Source organism: Neodiprion lecontei, chromosome 4, assembly GCF_021901455.1.
Source record: "Neodiprion lecontei isolate iyNeoLeco1 chromosome 4, iyNeoLeco1.1, whole genome shotgun sequence".
NCBI lineage: Eukaryota > Metazoa > Arthropoda > Insecta > Hymenoptera > Diprionidae > Neodiprion > Neodiprion lecontei.
In genome coordinates, this window is record NC_060263.1 from 3,607,624 (window position 1) to 3,633,403 (window position 25,780).

Genomic DNA, 25,780 nt, shown 5'->3' on the forward strand with positions numbered 1-25,780 from the left:
GATCAATGATGAACGAGGTGAGAAAACACGTAGCTTCGAGATAGTGAGTAAATCGTTTGCACAGGGTTTGAAATCGGATTTTCAGGCGGATCGGTGTAATCGCAGTCAGAAAGTGATGGACAGAGAGAAGGAGAGAAAAAGATAGATAGATGGATGGATAGATAGAGAGAGATAGATAGAGAGAGAGAGAGAGATACAGCCGGAGAAAAAAACTGTGTGTGTGTGAAATATGAAGAGAGAGAGAAAGAAAGAGGAAAATAGAGAGTGTGTATAAAAACTGCACAAGCCAGCGTCTGCGTTTGAAAGGGGTGCAGAAAATCAGCGATGCGTTTGATATACTGAGAATTATACCTGACTGTGGTATACGTATATTGTATATATATATACACCTATGCCTGTATCCTTACGCGTATAAACACATTGTGTATACGTATATATATATATATATATATATATATATGTATATATATCGTGTATAACAATTAACCCGCGCTAGGGAAATACTGGGATTTTGTATATAATTTTATAGCGATAACGTATCTACACGTATAAAGATGTATAATATTATACGACAAAAAGTTCAATCGTTCGAAGCACCGACCGATCACGTCGCGATAAAACGTAAGAAAGAAAACGGTAAATAAAATCACTGAAACGATGAATAATTGATCAGAGAATCGAGAAAAAGGAAAAAAAAAAGCCGAAAAGGATCGGAGGGGGCGGGGGGGATTTTTTTTACAACAAATAATACAGCTTCCGACGAATCGTTTGTAATTCACGCCATAAGAACAACGCGTTGGCCCGAAACCGAATTACACACGCATATATATATATATTATATGTATACGTATATATGTTCATATGTTATGTGGGTAGAAAAACGATACGTGGACTCTGCACGTGCTACGGTGTTCGAGGTTCGTGTTGTACTGAAGGACTGCGAACCGGACTCGAACCCCCAGAGATGCGGATGTTCCACCCCGCCAACCCCCGCCAACCCCCGCCAAGGCCGAACCTTCCCCCCCCTCCCCTCCCCCCTCCCGCCATTCGCGTAATGCATGCTAATCAAAAAACAGCTCTCTTTGTCTCTGAGCCTCCCTTCCTCTCTCTAATAGGACTCTCGTTTAAAAATTTCATTTCGTTTCATTATTTTTTCGATTCTGTCGCAATATTTATTTTTATTTATTTATTTATTTTTTTTTTTTTGCCCTTTCGACAACTCCGAAAGTCAATTCGCGCGTCGACGAATTGTGCGAAAAGATATTTCCTCGACAAACGACCAAACCGTGTAATATATTTTTCTATCTTTCTTACGTACCTCTTATTTTTTATACCCTTTTATAACCATCTTCTTGCGCTTCTTGAGGATTGGAAAGTTCGCGTTACCCGTTTCTCAAATTTATCACGAATCGCGGTGTTAAATCGCCGTTTCAACGTCAATTATCGGATGACGGGTTATAAATTTTGGTAAATCAGAAAGTGGCAGGCTATAACGGGATCGTAAATTCACCGATTTCTCATATTACTTCCGGCGGCAACGGCTCGGCGTTTTACTAACAAGCGCAAAGTGCTGGTTAAATCTTGGTAATGGACAGCGGTTATATGATCCGGGCTTAGAATTTTAGGGGAACGGTCTGTGCCAATCCTTTTGCCCGACGAACCCGACGATGAACGTACGAATCGGATGAAAAAATAAACGGCGATGTTTAATCTGAGAAAAAACAGGAAACGATCGCGTTGCTTCGTTTATTTTCTTCGGTGTTCTTCTTTCGTTTCAGACTGATGTTCGATGTCAAAAAAAAAAAAAAACGTCAACACCGATTCTCAAAGATCGCTTTACGCGAAACATAAAATAAAAATACTATATTTATTATGTTGTATTACTCTTCAAGTTTTGTGCGTTAAGATTGCAGCTAAGAATTTCATGACCGGGGAAAAATTACGTCTGGTTTGATACGGTGACAGAAAAAAAAAAAAAGAAAAGACAGATAGAGAGAAGAATAAGAGAAAACGAAAAAAAAAAAAATCTGCCGAAGGAACGAAAAATGGACATCGATTGTAACTTTCGGTTTTGAAAATATCGTTGTTGAATCAAAGGAAAGATCCTTGCAGGTATGTGATAGAATATCACGAATCCGTTGCGCGGGTGCAGCAATTATTTTGAAAAGGCAATTTCTGAGTGATTTAAAACTGAAATCGAATAATATCAGAATCGTTTCTCAAGGCGGTAAAGTTATGAATCTTAAACACGCAGCTGGCTGGCGACTTCCAAGGTTGCAGTCGACAAATCCCCGCTACAATACACGTATACAGAGATACTCTGTATAACCACCCCCGACAAACACACACACGCACACATACATATGTGTGATCGAACATCGCGATTATACACATGCGCGTGATGCAGGTATTTGCTATACACGGTAAAAAAAAAAATAAAGCACGAAAACTGGATACAAATTTTGTGTCTCCGTTATTTTCTTTTTTAATATCGTCGATTCTTTTTTGGTAAATGCAACGCGAAATCAGTTTCTGAGGCTTACTATACTTTTTTAGTCAAACAAGGCTTTAACGTCAATTTATCGTTGCACGAGCGTTAAATTTTCGCAACGTTTGCGAGAAAATATAGCAATAGCGATCGTAATGAGAAAGAATAGTAACGGATACTAGACTTTCCGGTGACAGCTAGAAAACTAATTTTCATTTTCTACCTAGAACAATATTTTCCATTTGTGGTAAAAAATGAAAATAGTCAAGGAATGAACGGTAACCGAAATTAAAAATTTCTCTCAGTGTATCCATAGAATTGGAATATATATAACGAAAGAAATGAAAAGAGAATAAAAACTCGCAAACTTATACGCTAAAAAATACATCAAGATTTAGATTCAAGGTACGAAGCATCCGCAAAAATTGAAGTAAATTACACAAAATTTTACGGAAAATTAGCTGACCTGAGATGATTTGTTTAAGTTGTCGTATATTTATAATTATATATATATATATATAATAATTCCTCGTGTTTGTAGAGCAAGGGTACTTTATACGTGGGTATAAAGTATCTCGCTGATATAATGGATGGCAATTTTCCATTAAAACTGCACTGCCAGCTCTGCGCTGAGGGGATTCGATTAGCTGCCAAGCGGATCACGGTTCTCCTCCTCGGCTTCGCCTTCGCCTCTTCTTCTCCCCTGTTGCCTTCCTTCCCGCTAACGGGGTTCGGAACCCGCATATGATAATGGCCGTATGAATTAACACAGGGTGAAGGTCAACCCCCCCACCCCCTTCAACCCCTTCGCCGATCGCCAAACCGCCGAAGGAAAGCGTTACGCCGTTCGAACCCCATCCCCTAAACTCGTTGTAGCGTTTCGGAACGAACGATTAGGTTTGTTGGCTCTTTTTCTTTTTCTCGAGGTTCAGGTTTCGGATACTCTGCAAGGTATTCGAGATTATTCCAAGAGCCAAAGAGAAACGGACTTTCGAAGGTTAATTATTTGTTGATTAAAAATCGATTGTTTTCAACGATTTTACGCGATATGAGATCGTCGTGTATGATTTACGAACGTTTATCGAATTTGCGTAATCGTTGATCGCTGGTTTTAAGATTTCTTTAGAAATAGAATAATTGTTGAAGATTTTTGCTGTGGAATTAAAAATAAACAGTTTTAGAAACACTTTACTTTAATTTTTAATTATTCGGACATCGATGAATATTTCATTTTTTAATACTGTGACGATATTGATCGAGGTCAACAAATAACGATAACGTAGAATCGACTGCTGGGAGAGAAGAAAGTCTGTTTCAGTAGGTTTGTGGAAAATAGTGCATCCGAATGAATAGATACGAGTAGTCGTGCAGTGAAATCGAATGAATTTAATAGATTTTTAACGATTGTAAAAGATCTAGTTTGTAATTTCAGTATTTTCTATTTTCGTATTTTTGAAAAGATCTCAACAGTTGCACACCGATATGATAATTCGATAGATATTCCATGTACGACTGCCACTAAGCTAAACATAATCGATGCATCGATTAATCGAGTACAAAAAGATAATCGAACACGACTCGATTGAATCGGTAAAAATGAATCATTTAATCGATCATTTCGTATTTTTTTTTTTTTTTTTGAAACCGTGCATTCGGAAACAAAATTTCGTAAATTCCAGAACGTAGTCTTAGTATCGGAAAAGTTTTTTTTGATAATCCAATATATTTACAAAGTAAGACAGTAATGATAATTGATATTAATTGATATTTTATTGCGTCGTTCGTGAGAGTTAAAAAAAAACAAAAAAAAAATCGAGTCGATTGATTAATCGAGTTTGACAAATAATCGGTTATATTTTATTAATCAGGAAAAAACAATTGCTTTAATCAAAAATAGATTATTTTTGGTAGTATTGTATTTCTTGATGATATTCGACGAAACAAACAAACTCTGGGAGAATAAGCGAAATTCCGGAAGTAATAGAGTCGAAATGAGAATCGTCGAAATCAAGGCAAACAGACGAAGCGTGTAATAACGAGAGGCGATACTTATGATAATGTGGCTTCGCAATATTATGCGTAGCGTTGCAACACCGCTGATGGCGTCTAGTCACGAGTCCCGAGACTCGGAGAGAAACCGACACTCGACGTATTTACGTGTCTCATTGTCAGTTTGTACGTGACGTGCCAACATGGAAGAATAATCCCCCCCGGCCACCCCAAGTTGATAATTTTGCGACTTTTCTAATTTTTCGCAAATTCGCAGTGACGCAGAATCGTATTCTTGTTTCTGGATCTAGCCAAATTTCAAGTCAATCGGACGAATAGATTTTGAGATGAGAGCAATACCGGTTTGATTGAGGAATATAGTTTCGAGAAAAATTCAAAAGAAGAGAAACGGTGTGGAAATTCGTGATTTTTGTATTCGTATTCGGAATCAGTAATATATATATATATAAATTTTAGAATTTTCGCGGTGATGGAAAAAAAATATATGCACGTTATTTCGTGATCGCTTTTTCTGTTTGTTATTTTGTAAATAATTTATTTGGTCAAAGCCTTCTTAACCAGAATCTTCATAACTCGGGGTAAATGTTTCAAATTTTCAGCTACAACTTGAGCGTGAATCAAATTTCATATTTCAGGATATAGAATGTGTGGCAAGAATCGAGATTTTGAAAATTCATTCTGTATCGTTACAGAGCCTCAAAAATGAAGGCTGATTCCCGTCGAAATTCCGAATTTGAATAGTTACGAAAGCGCCAAATTCCAAATTTTTTCGTGGCAAAAGTTACAAGCGAAGAAATCAAATTTCCAGAAGTTTGAACCGTCGGCTTTCCGATCATCCGGAACTTTGTCGTTTCTCCAAAGTTCGATGTTTTTACTTCAAGTTTCGCCACCAAATAATTCGAAACTAAGCAATTTCCGAACCTTTCAAAATCGGAACTTCACCCGCTCCCCGTTCGGGAGCCTCGCGTCAGGATCCTTGAATAAATTCGCGCAGGCGTCGCGACGCCAGTATTACCGTCACTGGGTAAATCTCGGAGCTTTACTAAGCCCGCCATTAACGCTAGGGTCACTCCTGGTGCTCAACCCTTGGCCTTTCACCGTATCGCAGCATTGCATTCGGTCGTGCACCTCGAATTTGCATCCCGGCCGTTGCCGCTACTGATCGTTGCAATTTACTAACTAACGCGAGGTTTCCAGATCCAACCGATTGAAAGAATATTCGAACCGTAGTAACGAGAATGACATCGATTTTACTAAAATTTCTCAGTGACTATAAACCTACGTAAGAAATCAGATTCTTCTCATTAAAAGTAGTCGAAAAATACGTGATCGTAATTCCAACAATATTCGAACAGTTTTTTAACGACGCCTGTTTCACAGAATTTTTCTAGTCACTGTAACAAATGAAATTTTTCTCAGTGCGGCAACTGCGTTTTTGATGGTAATAATTTTTCTTACATTCCTTATATTTGCATTATCAAAATGTTGTAATATTTATTACCCGTGACGAAAAAAGCCGAGGAAAACGATACGGAAGTCGGTGTTGCATGCCTGACGTAAGAAAAAAAGCTCTCGAAATTAAAGTCCGAAACGAGGTGCTTGCAGCCTTTTGTAAGAGGGGTGGCAGGTGGAGGGGAATTGCGAAAGTTTCGCGGAGTATAAGAACAGGCGATAAGAGGCAAAAGATGGCCTCGACTTTTATCGCAACGCCGCGTATTGCGGTACCTGTTCGTTTTCTCACTTTTTTTTTTTCATTCTCCTTCTCACTCCTCTGCGAAACATAAACAAATATAGCCTGTGATATGAACGACGCTATTTCCTGAAGCGATTCGTGTGCACGCTCCGATCCGAATTACTTCTCACGCATTTTTACTTCCTATCGAAACTCACACGCGTCGCTGGTTTAACCTGGATCTATTTTTTACATCTACTTAGATTTTGATCCGTTTGGTGGGGAATGTGGTTTTTTCTTATCGTTTTTTTTTTACTTTCTTTTTATTTTCAAGTATTTTTCATTTCTTTTTATACCTCAGACGCTCCACGGTTATAAATTACGAATCTGATGATGATGAAAAATACGTAACGTGCTTCGTAAGATATGCGCAAGACGAATTTTAATCAGGAACAAAGAGAGAGAGAGAGAGAGAGAGAGAGAGAGAGAGCTACGTGCTTGTATTAAACGAAATATTATATCATATTATTATTATTATTATTATTATTATTACACGTGTGGGAAATTTTTGATTTTATTCAAAAATATTTCTGCAATTGTTCCAACTCTAAAACAATACTTCAGAATTTTTTTAGTTTGTTTTATTTATCTGGTTAACTATTGATAAATATCGAGAGTGATTTTGAAAAGGAACTTTTTTTAAATTCTCAAAAACTGTATTTTCTTATCCAAACGTTTCAAGACCGGGCCCGGGACAAATTGATTTTTCTCTCCAATTTTTTTAACACACATAATCTTTTCGAGCAACTAAAACATTGTTTAAACGGTTTCGAAATTCCCAAACAAATTGTGGAAATTTTTATTTTTCAATTAGAACTTTTTTAAACCCGGCCGGTTTCATTACGAAGATGATAAAAAAAGTTGAATTTGTCAAAAAAAAAAAATAGACAAAAGGCTGGTCTGGAAATGTTCCAAGTGAAAAATAAAGGTTTTAAAAATTTTACGGGGATTTTTAGACAGTTGAAACAATATTTTGGCTGACCAAAAAAATTGAAGGTACTGAAAAAAAAAGGCAAAGAAGTCAGCCTGGTCTTGAAATGTTTTAAATAGAAAATACGGTTTTTGTAAATTAAAAAAAAAAAAAACTTCCTTTTCTTAAATCACTTTCAATATTTTTAAATAATTTAGCAGTTGAACGAAAAATCTGAAAAAATTCAGGATACTGTTTCAGAATTACGACTATTGCAGAAAAAGTTTTCAACAAAATCAGAAATACCGAGGGTCAGAAGTTGGTTAATTTCGCATGGAATTCCCCGTACATAGTATTAAGGAAAAAAATCAAGGCTGCAGATTGTTAAATAATTTCATACATTATTATTGGCACACACTCTTTTTCTTAAATCATCAATATTTGTCGTGAAATAAAAATGGACTTGGAAAACTGTTTGAACTTTTCATCCCGCAAACTCGTTTCCTCTTCGTAAACTTCTGCTGTCTGAAAATATTCAACTTTATATAATCGCTTTTCTTCACAGCAGCGTCTAAATGAAGCTTCGAAATCGAATAATCCTCGGATTTAATTCCTTCCCTGTTCGATCATACGCTCGTCACGTGGGGCAAGTTCTAGTTTGAATAATGCAAAAGCACACCGACCTTGAGCACCACCCAGTTTGCTCATTGTCAACCGAGCTGGTAACGAGCAAACACTAAGAGGGAACTCTTTACACCCTGACAAAGCTCCCGCGATTTCATTGATTTTTCATTGGAATCAGGGCAGAGCTTGTAAGCCGTCTAATAACTCGATCCAATTGCTTTTTTGACCGATCGATCATCTTAAGAAGCGTCTCGATTTCGCCTGAGACAAAATTTATATTCCAAGTTTCTGAACTATTCGTGTCTGTTTGTTTTTCCCTAAATTTGTCGACGTTTTCATCGTCCTTACAGGTTTACAGGTTGTAAACAGTAATGGAACAAGCCGCTTTAAAGGGGCCATCTTTTAGCCAGCCCTCGAATTTTCACGTTTTCAGACTGCAGGTTATATTCGTGATAATCGACCCAAAAAACCTAACGGTATGAATTTCCATTCAAATCCATTCATCCGTTCACCAGACATCGTCATCTTTATTTGATTTTTATAATTTTGTTATTGGAATAATTGAAAAAGTACCGAACCGATCAAATCCAAAATCTATTCAGTTCTAAGTTTAGAAAGGCCGCATCGATTGAGACCGAAATCATTGAAATCCTGTAACTCGTTGTCAAGATATCGTCGCACCGAAAAAATTGATCACACAGACGTCCACCTGAAAATGATCAAAGATGATTTCCAAATCTTCAAAACGTGGAGATCTGGCGAAAACTCAACGTCTCATTCTCGGGGTGATTACAATAACTTACTTCTATCTCTGGAAACAGCGAAACGAGAAGTTGAAAAAGAGGAACTAAAAGTACGACGACTTTAGGATCCGCCGAGCGTTGAGCTCAAATGGAAGAAACGCTGCCCTCAAAAATCAAACGTTCAACGCGGCACTCTTAATGATGATAATAATAAAGATAGCAATAACAATTATTACAATAAATGCTAATGCCTGGCATATTATGCAACGCGTGTCCGCTCATAATCAAAACTCCGCTCTCCATCCTTATTTGACGGTCTTTATATCGAGGTCCGAGCTTTTAATTGCTAAACCAAGGGGTGAAAAGTGTCGCGCTGCTTTACGAATCACTTATCAAGCCGCGGCGCTGTCCGGGTATGAAAAATTAATTACAGTACGAGAAACTGTTTCACGCTGATGCATCGCTTTCCTTGTTATACCGACGCAATTAATGTCTCGTTTACGACTCGAGACTCGGTATGTGGGTTAATTTCATGTAACATTATTATGCCGGTGATTAAAATTCGTACGCAGGAAAAAATGTTCCTGTTTGTATTATTTTTTTTTTTTTTTTTTACGCTACCCCAAATTCTTTTTTCCCTCACGGACTTCGCTTCGAGAACAATATAATATCTGATCAAAAATGTATCGAAATTATGAATGAAATAATATAATAACTAATTCGTCACCAATAAACATCAATGACTAAACATCAAAATAATCCAAAACCAATCTTGTTCTTGTTTTTAATTCTAATAATGCGATTTCTGTCAATGTTTGAAAAAATTTACAACAAACTTTTGCTTCTTTTTTACTAAAGCGAGTGAATAATTTCAGTAAATTTCGTTCTCTCCTTGGATTCAAGGTAAAAGAAAAAAAAAAAAAGAAACGAATAGAAAAATTACTTTTGACGTGAGCTTATTAAAATCGTTTCATAGCTGCATATTTTTCGCGCAGCATGAAAACGACGTATTTAATTTCTCCTTTTCATTTCTCTTTTTACACTAATTAGGTATAAAAGTGCTGTTCGTATTTCTATGCAAATTTCCCGAAGCCGATTCGCCCCTCTTTTTACGCCACTTTCGTTCCGCTGATCCTCCACTTTTCTTCCCCACCTTTTTTATTCACGTTATGTTTTATTTTCCTTCAGGGTTTCGTCGCGCACACGCATATCGCATGCTTCCCTCACTCTGGCACAAATCTCACGTATCTAAGTATGTTACCTTACAAGGATACGTGTATTATAACACGGGATGCAAATGATTCGATTTGAAAAAAAAAGAAAAAAAAAAAAAAACTCCACAATGCAGAGCCTGGTCACGGTTCTTTTCCTATCGCGTTTCATCCCGTTCCAGAAACGCTTAATCGTTCTCGCATTTCATTTGAATTTATATATCCTCAACATTAACACAACCGAGGTTCCTGACCACCTTAACGACATCAACCGCGATACTTCAACGGCTCGTTTGTAAACCCGTTTCCTCAATTTTTTCGGTCACGTATTTTTTCCCTTCCATAATCAACGATTTTTACCTTAAGAATACTTTGCTTTCGTTCGTTTCGTGCGACGACTTGAGAAGGGAAAGTGGAAGGATAAACGTAAGCAGCAATGTTTACTTTTTCTTTCACAATTTCAATTTTTATCCAGATTCTTTCAAAAATTCTCAAATAAGTTACGAATTTTTAAAAAATTTCATCTAAAACTCTGCATGCAAAGCAATTTTTTCGGTATATTAAGAAAAAGAAAAAATTCTCCATCTTTCAAGTTTTAGAAACCAATTTTTTCTCATGAATCTGTTGTGAGGAAAATTTCAGTTTTATCAGTACTTCGTACCGCGAAAATCTCCGCCGTGTTATTCAAACTCCGATTTGCATATTTTACTTTGTTTGTAACACATAATTTTCGTACACGGTTTAATCTATTTCGGAGATTACGATCGAGTACCTTATACATCATAATACGCAACGAGAAATCGCGGGTAAAACCACCGAGAATAAGGGTAAGGGAAAACCCTGCGTGCAGTTTCGCTGTCGCTGATTAGTATAAAGTTGGAACTGTATGAGGTAGGAGGGAGCGACGAGTTCTCGACCATTGCTATTTTTGCACAAGTCGCGGCCTACATCTCGCCGTAGGCCGTCCCAAATACATCCCATAACGCCCTTCTTCCCCATCACGCGATCCACATTTTATTACGTCTGGCAAACCTCGCCGCGACAATCTTGCCGCATTGTCGTTACGTTTCCGGTGCAAAAGCTTCGGGCCAGAGATCTTCGAAAAGAAGACGCTAGGATTGATAGAAAGTTGTGATTCTAGTTTTTCGTGGCGAAACTTGAAGTGAAGAAATAAAACTTTGAAGAAACTACAATCTTTCGAATTGTCGGAAGGCCGACGGCGCAAAGTTTCGAAATGCAGATTCCCAAAATTCAAGTTACGATGGAGCAAAGATCTGAAAAATAAAGTTTCGATAGAGTAAAATTGCGAAAATTAATGTATACTCACGCAGCGTAGTTTACTCAACGAGTGGATGTAAAAATTAGAATGACCAGGATTCCGAACGTAAAAATATCGAAATTCGAAAACAAAAAAAAAGATCGAAGAGGTGAAATTTCACCAAGCCAGAAACGCACGGAATTAAAAATCTTCGATCGTTCGGAATTTCGATGTTTCAGAATTTGAAATTTTCTCATTTCAGCATTTTGCACTTTCGGAACTTTGAGCGTTGGTTTTTCTGGACTATTCGAAACTTTGACGCTTAGTCAAAGTTTGATATATTAACTTTAAGTTTCGCCACCAAAAAAATCGAAATTAGTCGCTTTCGGAATTTTTCAAATTCGGAATTTCAACCCTGCCCCTTTTTTTCAAAGCTCTGATTTTCTTCATAATATTCATTATTCGAAGTTATATGCATTGTCTAAAAATTCTCTAAAAACTGTATTTTCTTTTCCAAACATTTCCAGACCGCTTCCATTATAGAGCGATTCTTGTCTATTTATTTGACACATTCTACTTTGTTCATCATCTTCATAGACTGAAATCAGTCTAGAAGTGTTCCAGTAAGAAATACAAGTTTTGAGAATCTTTTAGGAATCTTACAAACTGTGCAAACAATGTTTTTATCGATCAAAAAATTAAAAGTGCCAGAAAAACATAGAAAAAAAAAAAATCGCCCCGTCATGTGCGTGGTTTTGAAACGTATGGAAAGGCAAATACAGGTCTTTTTCAAAATCACTCTCAATATTTATAAATAATTATTAGCCGAATAAAAAATATGAAAAAATTCAAGCTACTGTTTCAGAGTTGGGAGAGTGGCCGAAAAAATTTTGATCGTGAAACAAAATGCTGGTTGGGTTCACACGTAATTTCCCAAAAATTGTGCATCTCATGTTATGTGACCGAACTCTACACGATCCAAGATCTTCGCAGATACATCGTTCACTTCGTCGTCTACAGATACTGCGGCTTAAGGGGGTATTCTAGTGTAGAAATTTGAAAAAATCGATTTTTTTTTTTATATTTTCAAAGCTTAACCTTTCAAGAATGTGTCCTTAAAAGGACAAGTCAAAATTTCAATTATTTTCAGAGATATAGCTATTTTAGTGACACGTCTTCAATACTGGCTCGGCTGGAACGAATTTTACTCGAAACTTTAAACGCGTTTTTCTCAAAACTACATTTTTCAAAACGGTTGACATGATTTCTCAAGTTCTATTGAACCGATTTACTTGAAATTTGGTGAGAATCTTCTCAATACATGTCTCTATCGCACGAACTATTATTATAACGAAATAATAATTTTTACTATTTTTAAAAAATTCAGAAACGTCCAAAAAAGTCAAAAAAAACGTATTATTTTTTCGGACAGCCGTAATTTGGCAAAAAAAAATTTTTTTTCGACTTTTTTTTAGTTAGTACGATAGCTGCATTTATGTAGATTAATAATCTTTTTTTTTTTTTTTTTCTGATTTTGAAAATGCTTGCAATCGTGACAACATTGGCGCGCCATTTTTTTTGTACCCCCCACTTCAACAACTCATAGCACTTTCAATTTTGTATTTTTTGACTTGTTTTTTTTTTTTTTTTGTAATCGTGAAATAATAATAAACGCCTGATAAAAAAATGGATGGTAAAAATATTTTTTGTTTTTTGTTTATAGCACTTCAAAAAACACCTCAAATTCATGCCTCTACACTAGAATACCCCCTTAAAATGTAAAAGAAAAGAAAATATCCTCGGGCCTCAGGGAAGCCGGCCGATTAAAGTCGGGCGACACGCGAGCCGCAGCCGCGCGGTGAAATGCTGCAGTAGTCGGTGCGTCGCTCGGTCAGACCGTCCGGTCATGCACCGCTTTATCTACTCGCCGTCTGGCGGGACGCTGTTCAAGGCTCACGGGCGTCTTTCACTACTGACGGCCGGACCATCGCCGGCTTCTTCTACTAGCTGCCTCGCCCGACGCACGCGGGATTTTCTACTGCGTTTACGCAGCAGGTGGCTGGCGGAGCGTTACGGGGTAACACTACTTTGTGTAACCGAAATCAAGGGTCATTTTGTATAATTCATTTAACAAGAATGACGTAATATTTTTCGATTCTATTTTTCATACTTGATAATGTATAAGTCTTGGGGTACAGGGATTTTTTTTTTTTTTTTTTTTTAGCTATTTTAAAACAAAATGGCGGTGGAGTGGCTGATGAAATGAAATTATGTTTTTTCAAGGCGGTTGACCAGCTAGCGACTTCGATTTTTAATCGATCGACTCTAAATTTTTACTGCAGCTTTATAATGATATTTTCTGATGAAGCGTGTAGGATATTTTCGATTTAATGAAACTTGAGCATTTTATGACCGATGTGTGGCCGATTTTTCGTAACAAATAAAACTTTTTCCTTCAAATTGACGCCGTTTTTTGAGAATTTAAACCGAATCTTATCATTCATTTGTTCAATCATCGCTATCAGGCTTTAATTAATTTGCTTATATCGATGATCAGTTGCAATGATATCGCTTATTCTAAAATTAAAAATGTTGAGAACTTTAAAAAATAAGAAATCATATTCAATAAAATAGTGAAGAATGTTTGTATACTTTGAAGACTCGTTAGAAATTTGGAAATATGTTTTCAATCATACAAAATCTTGTTCCACGCCCTTAGAAAACAGTCGATCAATATTTTTTGACCCGAAGATAGTTTTCAATCGTTGTTTAATAAACGTTCCGTTTTTCACTTCCAATACTGACAACAAACATTCGAACACCAAGTAGATGCACAAAATTTAGATACGTTTTCAAGAATTTCACCAACTACAGCCAATCAATTCCCGCGTTCTTGGAATATATTAGTTACGTGAAAAAAATTCACATTCAATCAGCGTCGCGTATAATCCTACTTTTCTATCTGTCTCTAATTTGATCTTAGTAAACATTTACCCGCGGCCTCTTATTTTCTATCGTTTTTAACGACTTATGACAATCCGCTGTGTATTGTGTTATCTGTATTCGATTTTCGATTTCCTTTTGCGCTCGTAACGAAATAATTCAACGAATAAACGAATAAGTGAGTGAATAGTAAAATGTCAATGACGAATTCTTCCCCCTAGATTTCCACACAGGCTAAGCCCCCCCAAGCCGAGTCTCTGCTACCGTTAGCGAGAGATCGACCACCCCACGTGGCTTATTGATCCTCAAGGTAGCCGGTCTGGCATGGCCAGCGAGTTATAATGAGATACAGCTGTGTGTGGTTTCCCGCTCCGCACCCTTCTGTCCCTTTTCTTTTCCTTACTTAACTTCCCGCGGTCAGCCGTGATTCACTTGCCCTTGCCGGCGTCTCGGACACGCGAGTCTAGCCCCTCAAAAGCACGCAGACGGTGAGCCATCCTTAAGAACTTTGCAGACCTTAAGGGCTAAGGGTAAGGATTATAGCCTTTCGCAAACCAGACTCGGTGATATTAAGGGGAGGCTTTTACATACGATAAATTACGCATAAAATGAGGATCAGAAATTTTGTATTGGCAACAAATTCGCCGAACCTTACTTTCATTTTCATCAAACTTGCTTATCGTTATTGTTATTATTTTCTTTTAGACTATTATCTGCATATCTAGTTTCACATGACGAATTCTGACTCGGAATATATTCCTTAATTCAAGCGAAGACTTCGATTCAAATGGTGAAAGACGAGTCAGAAAAACCGTTCGTTGGGATACTTTTCATCACCATGAAAAGGAAAGAGTCTGTTAGTTTTTCAATCTTGAAAGGAACGAGTGAAAAGTTTGAAACTGACAGGACTTGGCGAGGCAGATGAAAAAGTATTGAAAGAAAAATTAGAAGAAAATGTATAATTTCTTTTTTAAATAAATATATCAACGGTATCCAATGCTTCATTTGAAAAGAAAGGTGTTATATGTTTGTTGGTAAATCATTGAGAGTCGATTTATTTCGACCAAGATCGACCGAGATCGAAACCAATACTTTTCTCGTTTTGCCAAAGGTGATAAAAACTGAATGTATACAGTTGGAGGGTTAAATTTCTATTCGAGGAAGGGAAAAAAATACCGTTCCTCGAATTTCATTCGCCGCAATGATCCAAGGGCCGGATTTATACGCATACATAATAACTGTGCGATAATTTGAACTCTGCGCATCTGCAGCAGGATCAGCCTGTGTTATATCCATGGAAACGGGGGAGCTTTCACGGCAAATAGTTTGCGACTGCGGTTTATAGCGTTTCTCGCGCACGCCCATCGCCGATTCTCCACCCCGTTTATAGCTGAGAGCCTGAACCTCCAACCCCCCCAACCCTCAACACTGCGTGCCACGTGCTCCCGAGTAAACAGTAAATGGCGGACGCGATGCGGCTGAAAGACACGAGTAATATACATAAATCGAAAATTTCGCGTTGACTTGCGTTGATGTTCGGGAAAAATTTGATCGGAAAGTGAGTTTTTCTTATTTTTAGATCTAAAATACGATTGTCATTTTTACCGAAACGATCGTAAAATATTTCTTTCAAATATATGGAATTTTTTTTTTTTTAAGGCTTTTTTTCGCCACGTTTTCTAACTTCTGAAAGGACGAAAAATTTAGGCACCTTTTGCACTGCGCGTATCATGTTCACGTATATTGTACAGTGGCGAAAAATTACTTCTTCTTCTACAGATGTGAATTTAAATGAAACCGAGATCTCTGGATTGCGTTAAGAAAAGTATGTGCGATTGGTAAAATCGTATCCAACATTAAGGTGTCTCCGTTTTAAGTAATCTTTGCGATATTCAAGCCACACCTTGTTTCGTTCCGATATAACGATGCAGGGTGTATAGGTATAATCAGTATTGATTGGTAATTATACGAGGGTGGAATATTAACGAGCGTTAACTTGAGCCAAACAATTACGTAATCAGCATACCGGATCAAGAGTTCATCCTCATCATCGTCCTGCAGCGATATTACCCAGATATAGATGAATAATCGATGAATAATGTGGTTTTAAAATTCGAGCTTTCGACGATTCGAGTAGACTGCGCGGAAATTTTTTGCTATGATAAATGCGTCATGATTAAAAATCAAAATGTGAAACGACATCAGTCACGATTCTGCCTCTGAAACCACCAGGATGAATATTCATAATAAGGGTTGTATTTTAATTTTTATTCTGTCAAGGACTTGAACGCTTTCAAATTGATAAAAAAAATATCCCCTGAAAATTTGTGCTTCCCATATCATCTTCAAGGTAGCTTTGTGATCGAATTATCTTATAGAAATAACAAATGGGACAAACTTTTTTTGCTCTTTGAAATTTTACAAGTCGTTGACGAATACATATTTTTGTAGAGATTTGAACACTTTTTAGTAAATGAAAGCGTGCATATTTTAATTAACGTTCAAGGTTTAATTCGTGTAAAATTATCATTCTGTCAAGTATAGGTACGAAATAACCAACTGTGTAATAAAATATGTTACATTATATTCTCCATTATTATCTGTATATTCGTCGACGACTTGACAAATTTCAAAGAGCAATGAAAGTTTTTCCCATGTTATTATATACAGAGCTTAAATTGACGGTGATTTTTTTTTTTTTTTTTCTATCACTTTGAAAGCGTTTATAAAAACTCAAAATCAACCCTATCAAGGACCTTCCCAATATACATACCCACGTCTGACATGTTTAATTTGTGATAGTCAATATTAGTTATATATACACATCAGGAGCAGCCAAGAACTGCGAATTTGCAGGAATAACAATTATTTTCCGGCACAATTCACACACGTATAAGCGTTTCGTGATAAACACGAGCCGGCGGAAGTTGTACAAGCGATAAAGCGATTTAGGCGTATCATAAGAAAGCTGCGTAGGCGCATAAAACCTCAGTCACCGTTTGTATCTGGCCCAGATCAAAACGGTAAGCAGGGCAATGGCTCGCACGCAAGTCGCCAACACCCCACTATACATGTTACATATATAAACACCAAGTCTACAAGTAGCTCAAATATTTTTTCCTCATCCTAGGCCAAACGCCAAGTAAAATAAGGCTGGAAAGAAAGCTCGAGCTTTCACCCTCGAATATCCTAGCTTCGCCGGGTGCGTTTTTCAGCTTCGCGCATCATTTACATCGATTGATTTCGTGGCAGCTTTTTAGATGATTTTCATTGAGCTGTGGATCCGACACAACTACTGAAAATCACTAAAAAGCACTCGTTCTCAGGACTGGTGTAAGATCATGGAAAATCGCTTGGTCAGCTTTAAAGCGAATTACGACGATTTCCATGACATTGAATTCGCTCGCCTCGTTATTTCTCACAATTGTTTACAGTTTCACCTCCAACTGTTGAAATTCCGACTTCCCCGCTCTTAGTTTCAACTTTTTCACCAACCCACTCACCTTGAAGGTTTTGTAGCTTGAGACGACGTACGAAGCTCCGTCCTCCAGCTCGTCGAGGGTCACCTTGCGGTCCCCGTCCATGGAGAAAATGTGTCTGGCGCCCCTGGGAAGGTCGAGGCGAAGGGAAAGACGGTCCAGGAGTGCCTCGAGGGATCCGATATCACGGCCGGGTTTGAACCTGGAAAAATATGGTGTTCAATTGCGGGAAATTCGGGCTTCGCAGCTTCCGATATTATAACGCCGCTGACGCTGGCAATGGTGAGCTTTCAACCGAGCCGAGCTCACCTCAAGCGGTCGGATGATTACTACGAATACTCAGAGCGTTTTACACATGATTTACACTTCACGGCCCTTGCTACGCACCTTCAAGGTCCTTCGAATTTTTTACAACGTGACATTCGAGCTTGCGAGTTCTCGGATATTTTTTTCAAATCTGATTCAGTCACGGTGAGAAAAAAACTTCCGAGTAACAAGCTTCGGCTATATTCGTCATATTTTGATAGTTTTTTCGATTTTAGATACGCCATATTGGATTTGGAATCTTGAATCCGCCGTCTTGGATTCAGAAATTATCAAATATTGAGTTCAGATTCGTGATCAGCGATCCCAAAAACCCCCGACTAACAATACGCAGGGCAAAATATTGAGTTGAAAAATGTATGACTAAATGGGTTAGTCATTTATCCTACCTAAGGCGTAATTAGGGATTGCGAAATTATACATTTATACCGACTCAAGACTTTTCTTTGAGGTAGGGATTCTGATGGAGGGATTAGACTGAACTAGGACTAGGATTGTTATGATTCGATTATTCTGATTGCCTGATTCCGATTAAACCGCGAGACCTTTACTGCATACACTTTCCTGCTAGGATAAAAGAGGGATATTCGAACTGATTGCAAAATTTTCGTCGGTAATAAACTGCCTGTATTTACTTGTTAAAAATAGTATATTGTGTAACAAGGAGGAAAACTCGCCTAGGCAAAGGAGCCGAAGACGAACATCGCAAACACGCGATGCGAAAAGACCGTCGCCTTCTTGTTGCGCACAATTCTTTGTATACAACGCGAGTATGTTACGCGGTTTTCGCGAAGCACGAAATTGAGGTTAGGATCGCGTGATGGAAGATTTCTTTGCTACGGCGCATGCGCGGATTACGGAAAAGACCACTTTCAACACTCCTAGGACATTAAAGTCGTCTTTTCCGTACTCCGCGCATGCGCATTCGTAGAATCACTCGTCATGCCGTCATAGAAACGGGTACTTCGTGTACGGAAAACACGCGTGTCTGAAAAAATGCATAAAATATGCTCGCGTTGTGTAACATACTGTAAAGGTGCTTTTATATTTATTTCTGTTTTCTCCTTAATTCGATATAGCGATAGACTTTTCCTTGTATCGCAGGCTCGAATTCAAAGAACAGATTGAGAATATAATCGACATTGAGATTTATGAATAGTCTCAAATCTGTCACGAGGATAGGATATTTTTATTTGAAAATGGAAAGCTTTTTAAAAAACGACGAAAGCTTTGATCGGTTTTTCTTCTTTTTATACGCATGGAAAACAACAGCGAACGGTACGATAGAAGCTTAATAATGTCTGTCGACTGTTATCAAGCCGCGGGTGTTGATCAAAGAAAAGAAAGCTCGACTCGAGTAAGCACGTGGCGTAATCTGGGTCACCGTGTAGCCTCACCCTCGCACACACGAAGGATCGGTCGTAATTGCGCGGCATCGACGAAAAATAGAAGTAAAACTAGTATAAAAGAAAAAAAGAAAAAAAAAAAAAAAACAGAAGCTCGCAACGAATGAGAATCTCAGGATCAAAAGTACAGCAAAATTTGATTAGCAGAAATTTAAGACGATCGAAGATCAGTTTTCTGTAAGTTTTTTTTTTCGATTCCGTGTGGTAAACAAATGAATTACTGGGTCAAGACTCGCAATCAGCGGCATATATTCTACGGGCTCGAACACAAGTGCGAATCATTAAATGTGTAACAGCTGTGCTTTAGACAACTTTTACAACTTTACACGTGATATTTGAAGCTTGAAATTTTTCATCGAGACACCAGCGGTTCGATTAAGTATGTTTACGAAGTGTAAGCCGCGTGACTGGAAGAATTTAATAAGGGAATTCCAAGCTGATGGGAAAGTAAAACGTGAGCAGAAAGTAACTGAGAGTCAGGAATCTGATCGAATTTCAAAGTGTGAAAGCAACGACATCGCAAAGTCAAACGGAAATATCATGCATGTGTGATTTAACTATCCCAACGCCGTTTCGCACGTCACATTCGCATTTGGGAAACAAATTGGGTCAACTTGATATATCGGAATATCCGCGAACTGAGAGCACACAGCACGCAATGGTGCAGAAATATTGCAGCAACGTGGCTTTGGAAGGTTTGAATCGTCGGAATTCTAGGTAAGTCGGGAATCGCCGTGCCGCGTTCGTCTTTTTCCACAAAATTACGTATCCAGTAACGCTGCGATGCATCGTCTGAACCAAGAAACTTCAAATTTATCACCAGAGAGGAGAAACTGATGCTGCAAGAATGTTTGCAACAACTTTAACTACGATAATGTAACAACTATACAACACACCGTGTATACTTGATGAAAACAGTAGATTAAGATATTTTTTAGGATAAAGAAAAATGCGTTTCAAATATCAAGTTTATTCCACAAAGTCAAAGAACGCGACATTGGAAATAAATATCGCGACAAGTGTACGCAAAATTTAGACACTTTGCAAGTGTAAAAAAATTCAAACATACTGCGACGTATTTCAGCTGCGATTGTGCAGATCGTTTACCAGTAATTAATATACCAATAATGTGAAAACTTCGGTTCTTATTTTTAATACAGTTACTTAGATTATGCAATAATTTTTCGTACAATATTAAATTAACGATACATCTGATGTTGGCGCTCCAAATCGAGGACATAAAAATAATTGTCATTCGTAGTTAAATGTTAGCAGCATGTGCATAACGTTTTCTTTTTTTTCTTCCTTGTTCTTTTCACTGTCAGGATGTAAGCTTCCGAGCATGAATATTCTCTGGGTACGATGTAGCCAGACAGGAGTAACAATAACGATTTGTTATTATCGAAGACTGATCTGAATTCTTACAATTTCGCGAAAACTTTTATCCTCGACTTCTACCACAGACTAATAATACGTGATTGCATGAAATATTAACGACATGAGGCTGAAGTTAGTAAAGTTATCGTGATGATTAACGTATTGGAAAATCGTTATTTAACAATTGCAAGGAATGTCTGAAATTCAGTAAATTGTAACAAGGCAAAAAGCATTCATATTTTGAAAGCTTGACTACTTCTTCGAAATCACTGTAAAATTTAAGAATAACCCCCCCTCCCCCCTTCCCCAAATGTTTCGTTACGTTAACGTTACTAACTTCAGACTCGTGTAATGATTTTTTCCTCCGTACCGTAAAAGTGATCGAGTCTGACACATTTCAAACCTTTACCCAAATTTGTAAGATAAAGAGAAAGAAGAGAAGAAGAAAGAAATTCTTTTCACAGTAAAGCCGAGAGCTTTCGATTGGGTTTGGATTTCGTGATCGGACTAATCACAGCGTCAACATTGCCTGCAATGTGACAGTGATCGAGCCTGACACATTTCAACCCGGCACCAAAATTTGCAAGAGAGAGACAACGAAAAAAGAAATACTTTGTACAGTAAAGCCGAGAGCTTTCGATAATATTTGGGTTTCGCGGATCGCGTTACTCGCGGTATAAAAATTTCCCTACAACGTCAAAGTGATCGAGTCTGATGTATTTCACCTCTGAACCAAAATTTGCCGGAGCAAAGAGAGAGGGAAATACTTTTGACGGTACAAAGCGGAGAGCTTTCGATGGGATTTGGATTTCGGGATCGGATCGAGAGTAACGACGAGCATAGTCGATCAAGGAGCACTGACCTGAACTCAACGCCGGGAAAGTAGGGGTCCCCATTCTTGTAGAACGTGACGCGTCTCGCCCTCCAATATCCGAGGTTGTTGTACCTCGGCGGCGCCGGATCCTGTCGGCTCTTGGGCCTGTTCTCCGGCTGCTCCGGGGGCGGCATGCGAGGACTAGAAGGTCTGCTTTGCTGCCGCCAGTATCCACCCATGCCTCCGGGGGCATCCCCACCCCCGGCCCCACCGCCCCCGAGGTTCGCCCCCTCCTCGTCGCTGTCGCCGTCGCCCTCGTCGGTGTCGGCAGCGACGCGTCCCGGCATGCCGGAGGCCATAGGAACCAACGGCTGGGGCGAGTCGTCGTTACGTGCTGCCCCCTGATCCTCCGACGGTATACCGCCGCCCCCCGCCCCCGCCGATGCCGCCCCCTGACCGCCGCCGCCTTCCTCGTACTGACCCAGCCGCGATCCAGCCCGCGAAACCGCCTGCGCCGCTATCATCTCTATCCTCGCCACCTTTGGGGTGAAACACGTTCCTTGTAATCTTTATTTTACCCTTGACTATTTTCATTTTTTTATTGTTCTGGGTAAAAAATGAAGATTAGTTTTCTAGCCGATACCGGAAAGTCTGGTATCCGTTGCTATTCTTTCTCATTACGATCGCTGTTGCTATATGTTCGCGTAACTGTTGCGAAAATTTAATGCTCGTGCGAGAATAAATTGACTTTAAAGCCTTGTTTAACTAAAAAAGTAGAGTAAACCGAACAAACTGATCTTGCGTCGCAATAACCAAAAAAGGATCGACGATAGCGCAAAATGGTTAGGCGTACCTCGTTTTTCGTAGTTCCGACAATATTCAAACAGGTTTTTCAACGATACCTGTTTTACTCAATTTTTCTAGTTACTCTAACAAATGAAATTGTTCTCAGTGTATCAATGCTAAAAATCTCTGTATGGAACTTCCTACACTCCACCGGGTTAAGTTTTATTCGTCGTACGTTCGCTGTTTTTTCAATTCGCAAATGCAATAAATTTACTGGACAATTTAGTAAATTCGAATTACTTATTTGTATGTGCGTGTGTCTGTTTTTTCATAAGTTTTTAGTGAAATCAAACATCTTTATCGTGAATTTAGGGCAAATGGGTACATTGTAATTTATATCGCTACACCGAATCGGTAAATTTGCAAACTGATTTCGTAATTTGAAAACTCTTTTGTACAGAAAATTCACAATCATTTTTAACAGTGTACGTTTTATTTATTTATTTATTTATTCTCTTGCGCAATATTTACTTTTCATCGCCTTTGGTTACGTAAGAAAAGTCTTCGTTTCGATGGTAAATCACGTCTGATATTTGATTTCAAGGTATTTTCACGTTTTCTAACCTCTAAAATCCGAAAAACACGTTTTAAAAAAAATATCGTTCTGTCGGTCTGTCCGACAAACTTTTGCCATGATCTACGAGACGATTGGATGAAAAAAATTTGAAACCCACAAGATTTTACAATCAAATGATGGGCATGAAAAATTCCAATGTCTCGTTTAATTTGAACTTCCTGTTCTGCCGGAAATGAATCGATTCTAAATTCTTAGCTGATAAACATATGCTTTTTCCTTCTTATTATTTTTTCTAAATAAACTTTATTATGTTTTTCCCAGTTTGTACGCTTATTTAAAAAAAAACGTACAAATTTTTTGTTTTTTAGAAACATTTTTTACTTCTTATTTTTCTTTCCAAACTTTTTCACGTGCATGCCAACTACTGTCAGTTTCAGATAGCGGAAGTTTGTCGGGCAGACCGACGAAAAAACTGTTTTTGGGCTTGTTTATCACGTTCAACATTTATTTTGAAAATTCAACTTGTACTTTAAACTGGTAATTTAGAAATTTTACGTTGTCCAATTTTCTTCCTAAATAATGTTTCGGTTACACGTTCTCACGTTGTACTTAAATTTCAACATCTTCTAACATTAGACAATTCGAATTCCCACGTAATTTTTTTTTTTTTTTAAATATATTTCCTCGCTCATTTTTACCAGTAACCGTATATCATAGCTTTCACAATACTGAAAATCATTGCAACTCCTACTACGGCTGATGTTGAAAGAATTTTAAACTAGGTTCGAATTTTTTTTGGATATTGATATTGAAAAAAATCACCTTTTTTAATTCGTAACTTGATGATAAAATCGTTTTTTACATACCAATGCACAAGTTAAAGTAAGTTATGAAGATGCTTCTCCGGTCTTATTGATACTCTTTCTTATTTTTTATTTCCATTGCATAATAGTTAATCTCTCACTGCAGAGTTTCGAAACATTGCCGATAAGTTTCTTGAAAACGTTTCATCAGCTTCAAACCGAGAGGTTTTATTGAGTCAAAACGATGTCCAATCGATATAGCGAAATCAAAATAAGAACCCAAAAAAAAAAAAAAACACATGTGTACGAAAAAAGCTCTGTTTTTAAACTGTTGTTTTATTGAAATCGGACAAACTATTACGCAAATTTGTATTAAGAAATAATGTTGAACTACATTTCAATTAAAATACACGATTTCTAATTTATTTGATCAAAATAACAAAATGTTACAATTTAATTCTCCAACTTTTCCGTTTCCTCGTTTTTTCGACTAGACTTTTTACAATAGTTGGAGATTCGTCTTTTGCACACGGTGCGTGTTTTATGTTACAACAATTTTGATTCAAGTTTTCGATGCATCGAAAGTTCGTACGAAAGGGTGTAGGAAACAATCTTTCCTTGATGTTATGCGTGGTCGAATCTAACGATCGTCGAAAATTATACATATATGTATACATACATATATGGTATATATATATATATATATATATATTGCCAATCTGCTGGAATAATTCCACGTGGTTTTGTCGCGTGTCCGATTCTGAAAATCCTTAAACGTACTACAGAAGAGGAATTTAATTCGGAATCGATCGGTTCGATGTTGTAGAACTTTACGATATATTTTCTATGCGACGTGGTTTACAACTGCGGCTTACACTGCGGCTGACTCGATTTATTATCATTCGGTGTGTACGTTCAAGCTGGCCGGACGATCCTCTCCGCGACAAACATTCGTCGTACACAAATCGTGAGCGGAAGACAAAAAAAAATGTTGTGAAAAACTTCGCACTCGACGCAACAAACCGAGAGATCAATGAAAATGCCTTGAATATCGAAAATGCGTCTTCGAATTGCCTGTTTTCACGCGCGATTTTATAATTTCCTCAAAAATTCAACTACCCAAATCTTACAACCGGTTGACAAAACTCGGACTTCCGCCTCTGCGGATAGCTTGAGACGCGATATTCGACGTATCACAAAAAATCCTCACTAAAATAATCTTTTTTTCCTACGTATATATATATATATATATTGTATATATTTACCTAATTTAAAACGTTCGCCAATTACTCACCGATTATACTAAAAGTCCTTGTGGAAAAAATTCTCGCGCCCAGGAAGATCTCTTCCCGTCTCGAAGCACTGTAACTACGAGGGAGGAATGTAAAAAAAAATAAATAAATAAACGATACCGCGTCTCAGGTATTAAAAAAAGTAGCAACAAAATGTAACAAAACAATGACGCGATAATATTACTTTCAACAATCTTTTTCCGGAATCAGTCAACAACGTTACAGTCTTCGGAATTCGACACACCGTATCACGGTTTCTTCATTTCAACGCAAACTGTTGTTGTTCTTATTATTATTATTACTATTACTATTATTATTATAACAACAACGTTACGATTTATGTAAAGGCGGTTTTTTGCATATTCATGCGAATCGCGTCCTTCGCCGATGCCGTCTCGACGTCGAGTGTCGTTCCCTCGACTTTTCAACCCTCGGCGACGTGTCAGTGAACCGATGTGTGTGCCCGAAGCCTCCCTCTCCCCCTCTCCTCGTCCCTCACTCCCTCACTCCCTCTCTCCCACTCTCTCTCTCTTTCTCTCTCTCTTTCTCTCCGTATCTCTTTCTCTTCGTCCTTCTCTCTCCTCAAACTTGTTGCTCTCGCGCTGTTATCGACGCAAGCTCCCTACGGGACGATACGATTGGTCGAAAACTTCTCGCGCGTATTTACGATTGGCTCGACTACGAATGCGGACAACCCCCACCCTTCTTATTGGATGATTTCCGGCCTCGGTATGGCTGACAAAAAGCCCCCGGTGTCATCGGCTGCTTCTCGTAGTGCGTAATTTTGGCTCTCGGCAAGCAACGAGGGGGCTCGCGTAAATTACGTCGTCGGTTTGGGGGGGGAGGGGGGGGGAGGGGGCAGAAATGATGACGTCATACGCAGAAAATGAACTTTGAGAAATGTAAAAATTTGTCTCTGTTCAAATCAAATTACGTGAATAAATAAAAATTACGCAAGTATTCTACATAAACGTTTCGAGCATAGGATAAAGTTTCTGCGACG

The 25,780-nt window shown here is 38.1% G+C and overlaps 1 protein-coding gene across 1 annotated transcript in view; it reads right to left on the reverse strand.

Annotated features, from left to right (window-relative positions):
- Window positions 1-25,171, reverse strand: part of LOC107225780 (echinoderm microtubule-associated protein-like CG42247) — a 36,163-nt gene extending 10,992 nt beyond the window's left edge. The window contains exons 1-4 of the mRNA XM_046736791.1: window positions 25,112-25,171; window positions 24,780-24,853; window positions 21,368-21,858; window positions 17,423-17,600 (exon numbers count right to left, since the gene is read on the reverse strand). Of these exons, the coding sequence (XP_046592747.1) occupies window positions 17,423-17,600; window positions 21,368-21,843 (654 nt within the window). The 5' untranslated portion in view covers window positions 21,844-21,858; window positions 24,780-24,853; window positions 25,112-25,171. The remainder of the gene's footprint in view (window positions 1-17,422; window positions 17,601-21,367; window positions 21,859-24,779; window positions 24,854-25,111) is intronic.
- Window positions 25,172-25,780: the final 609 nt, after the last annotated feature.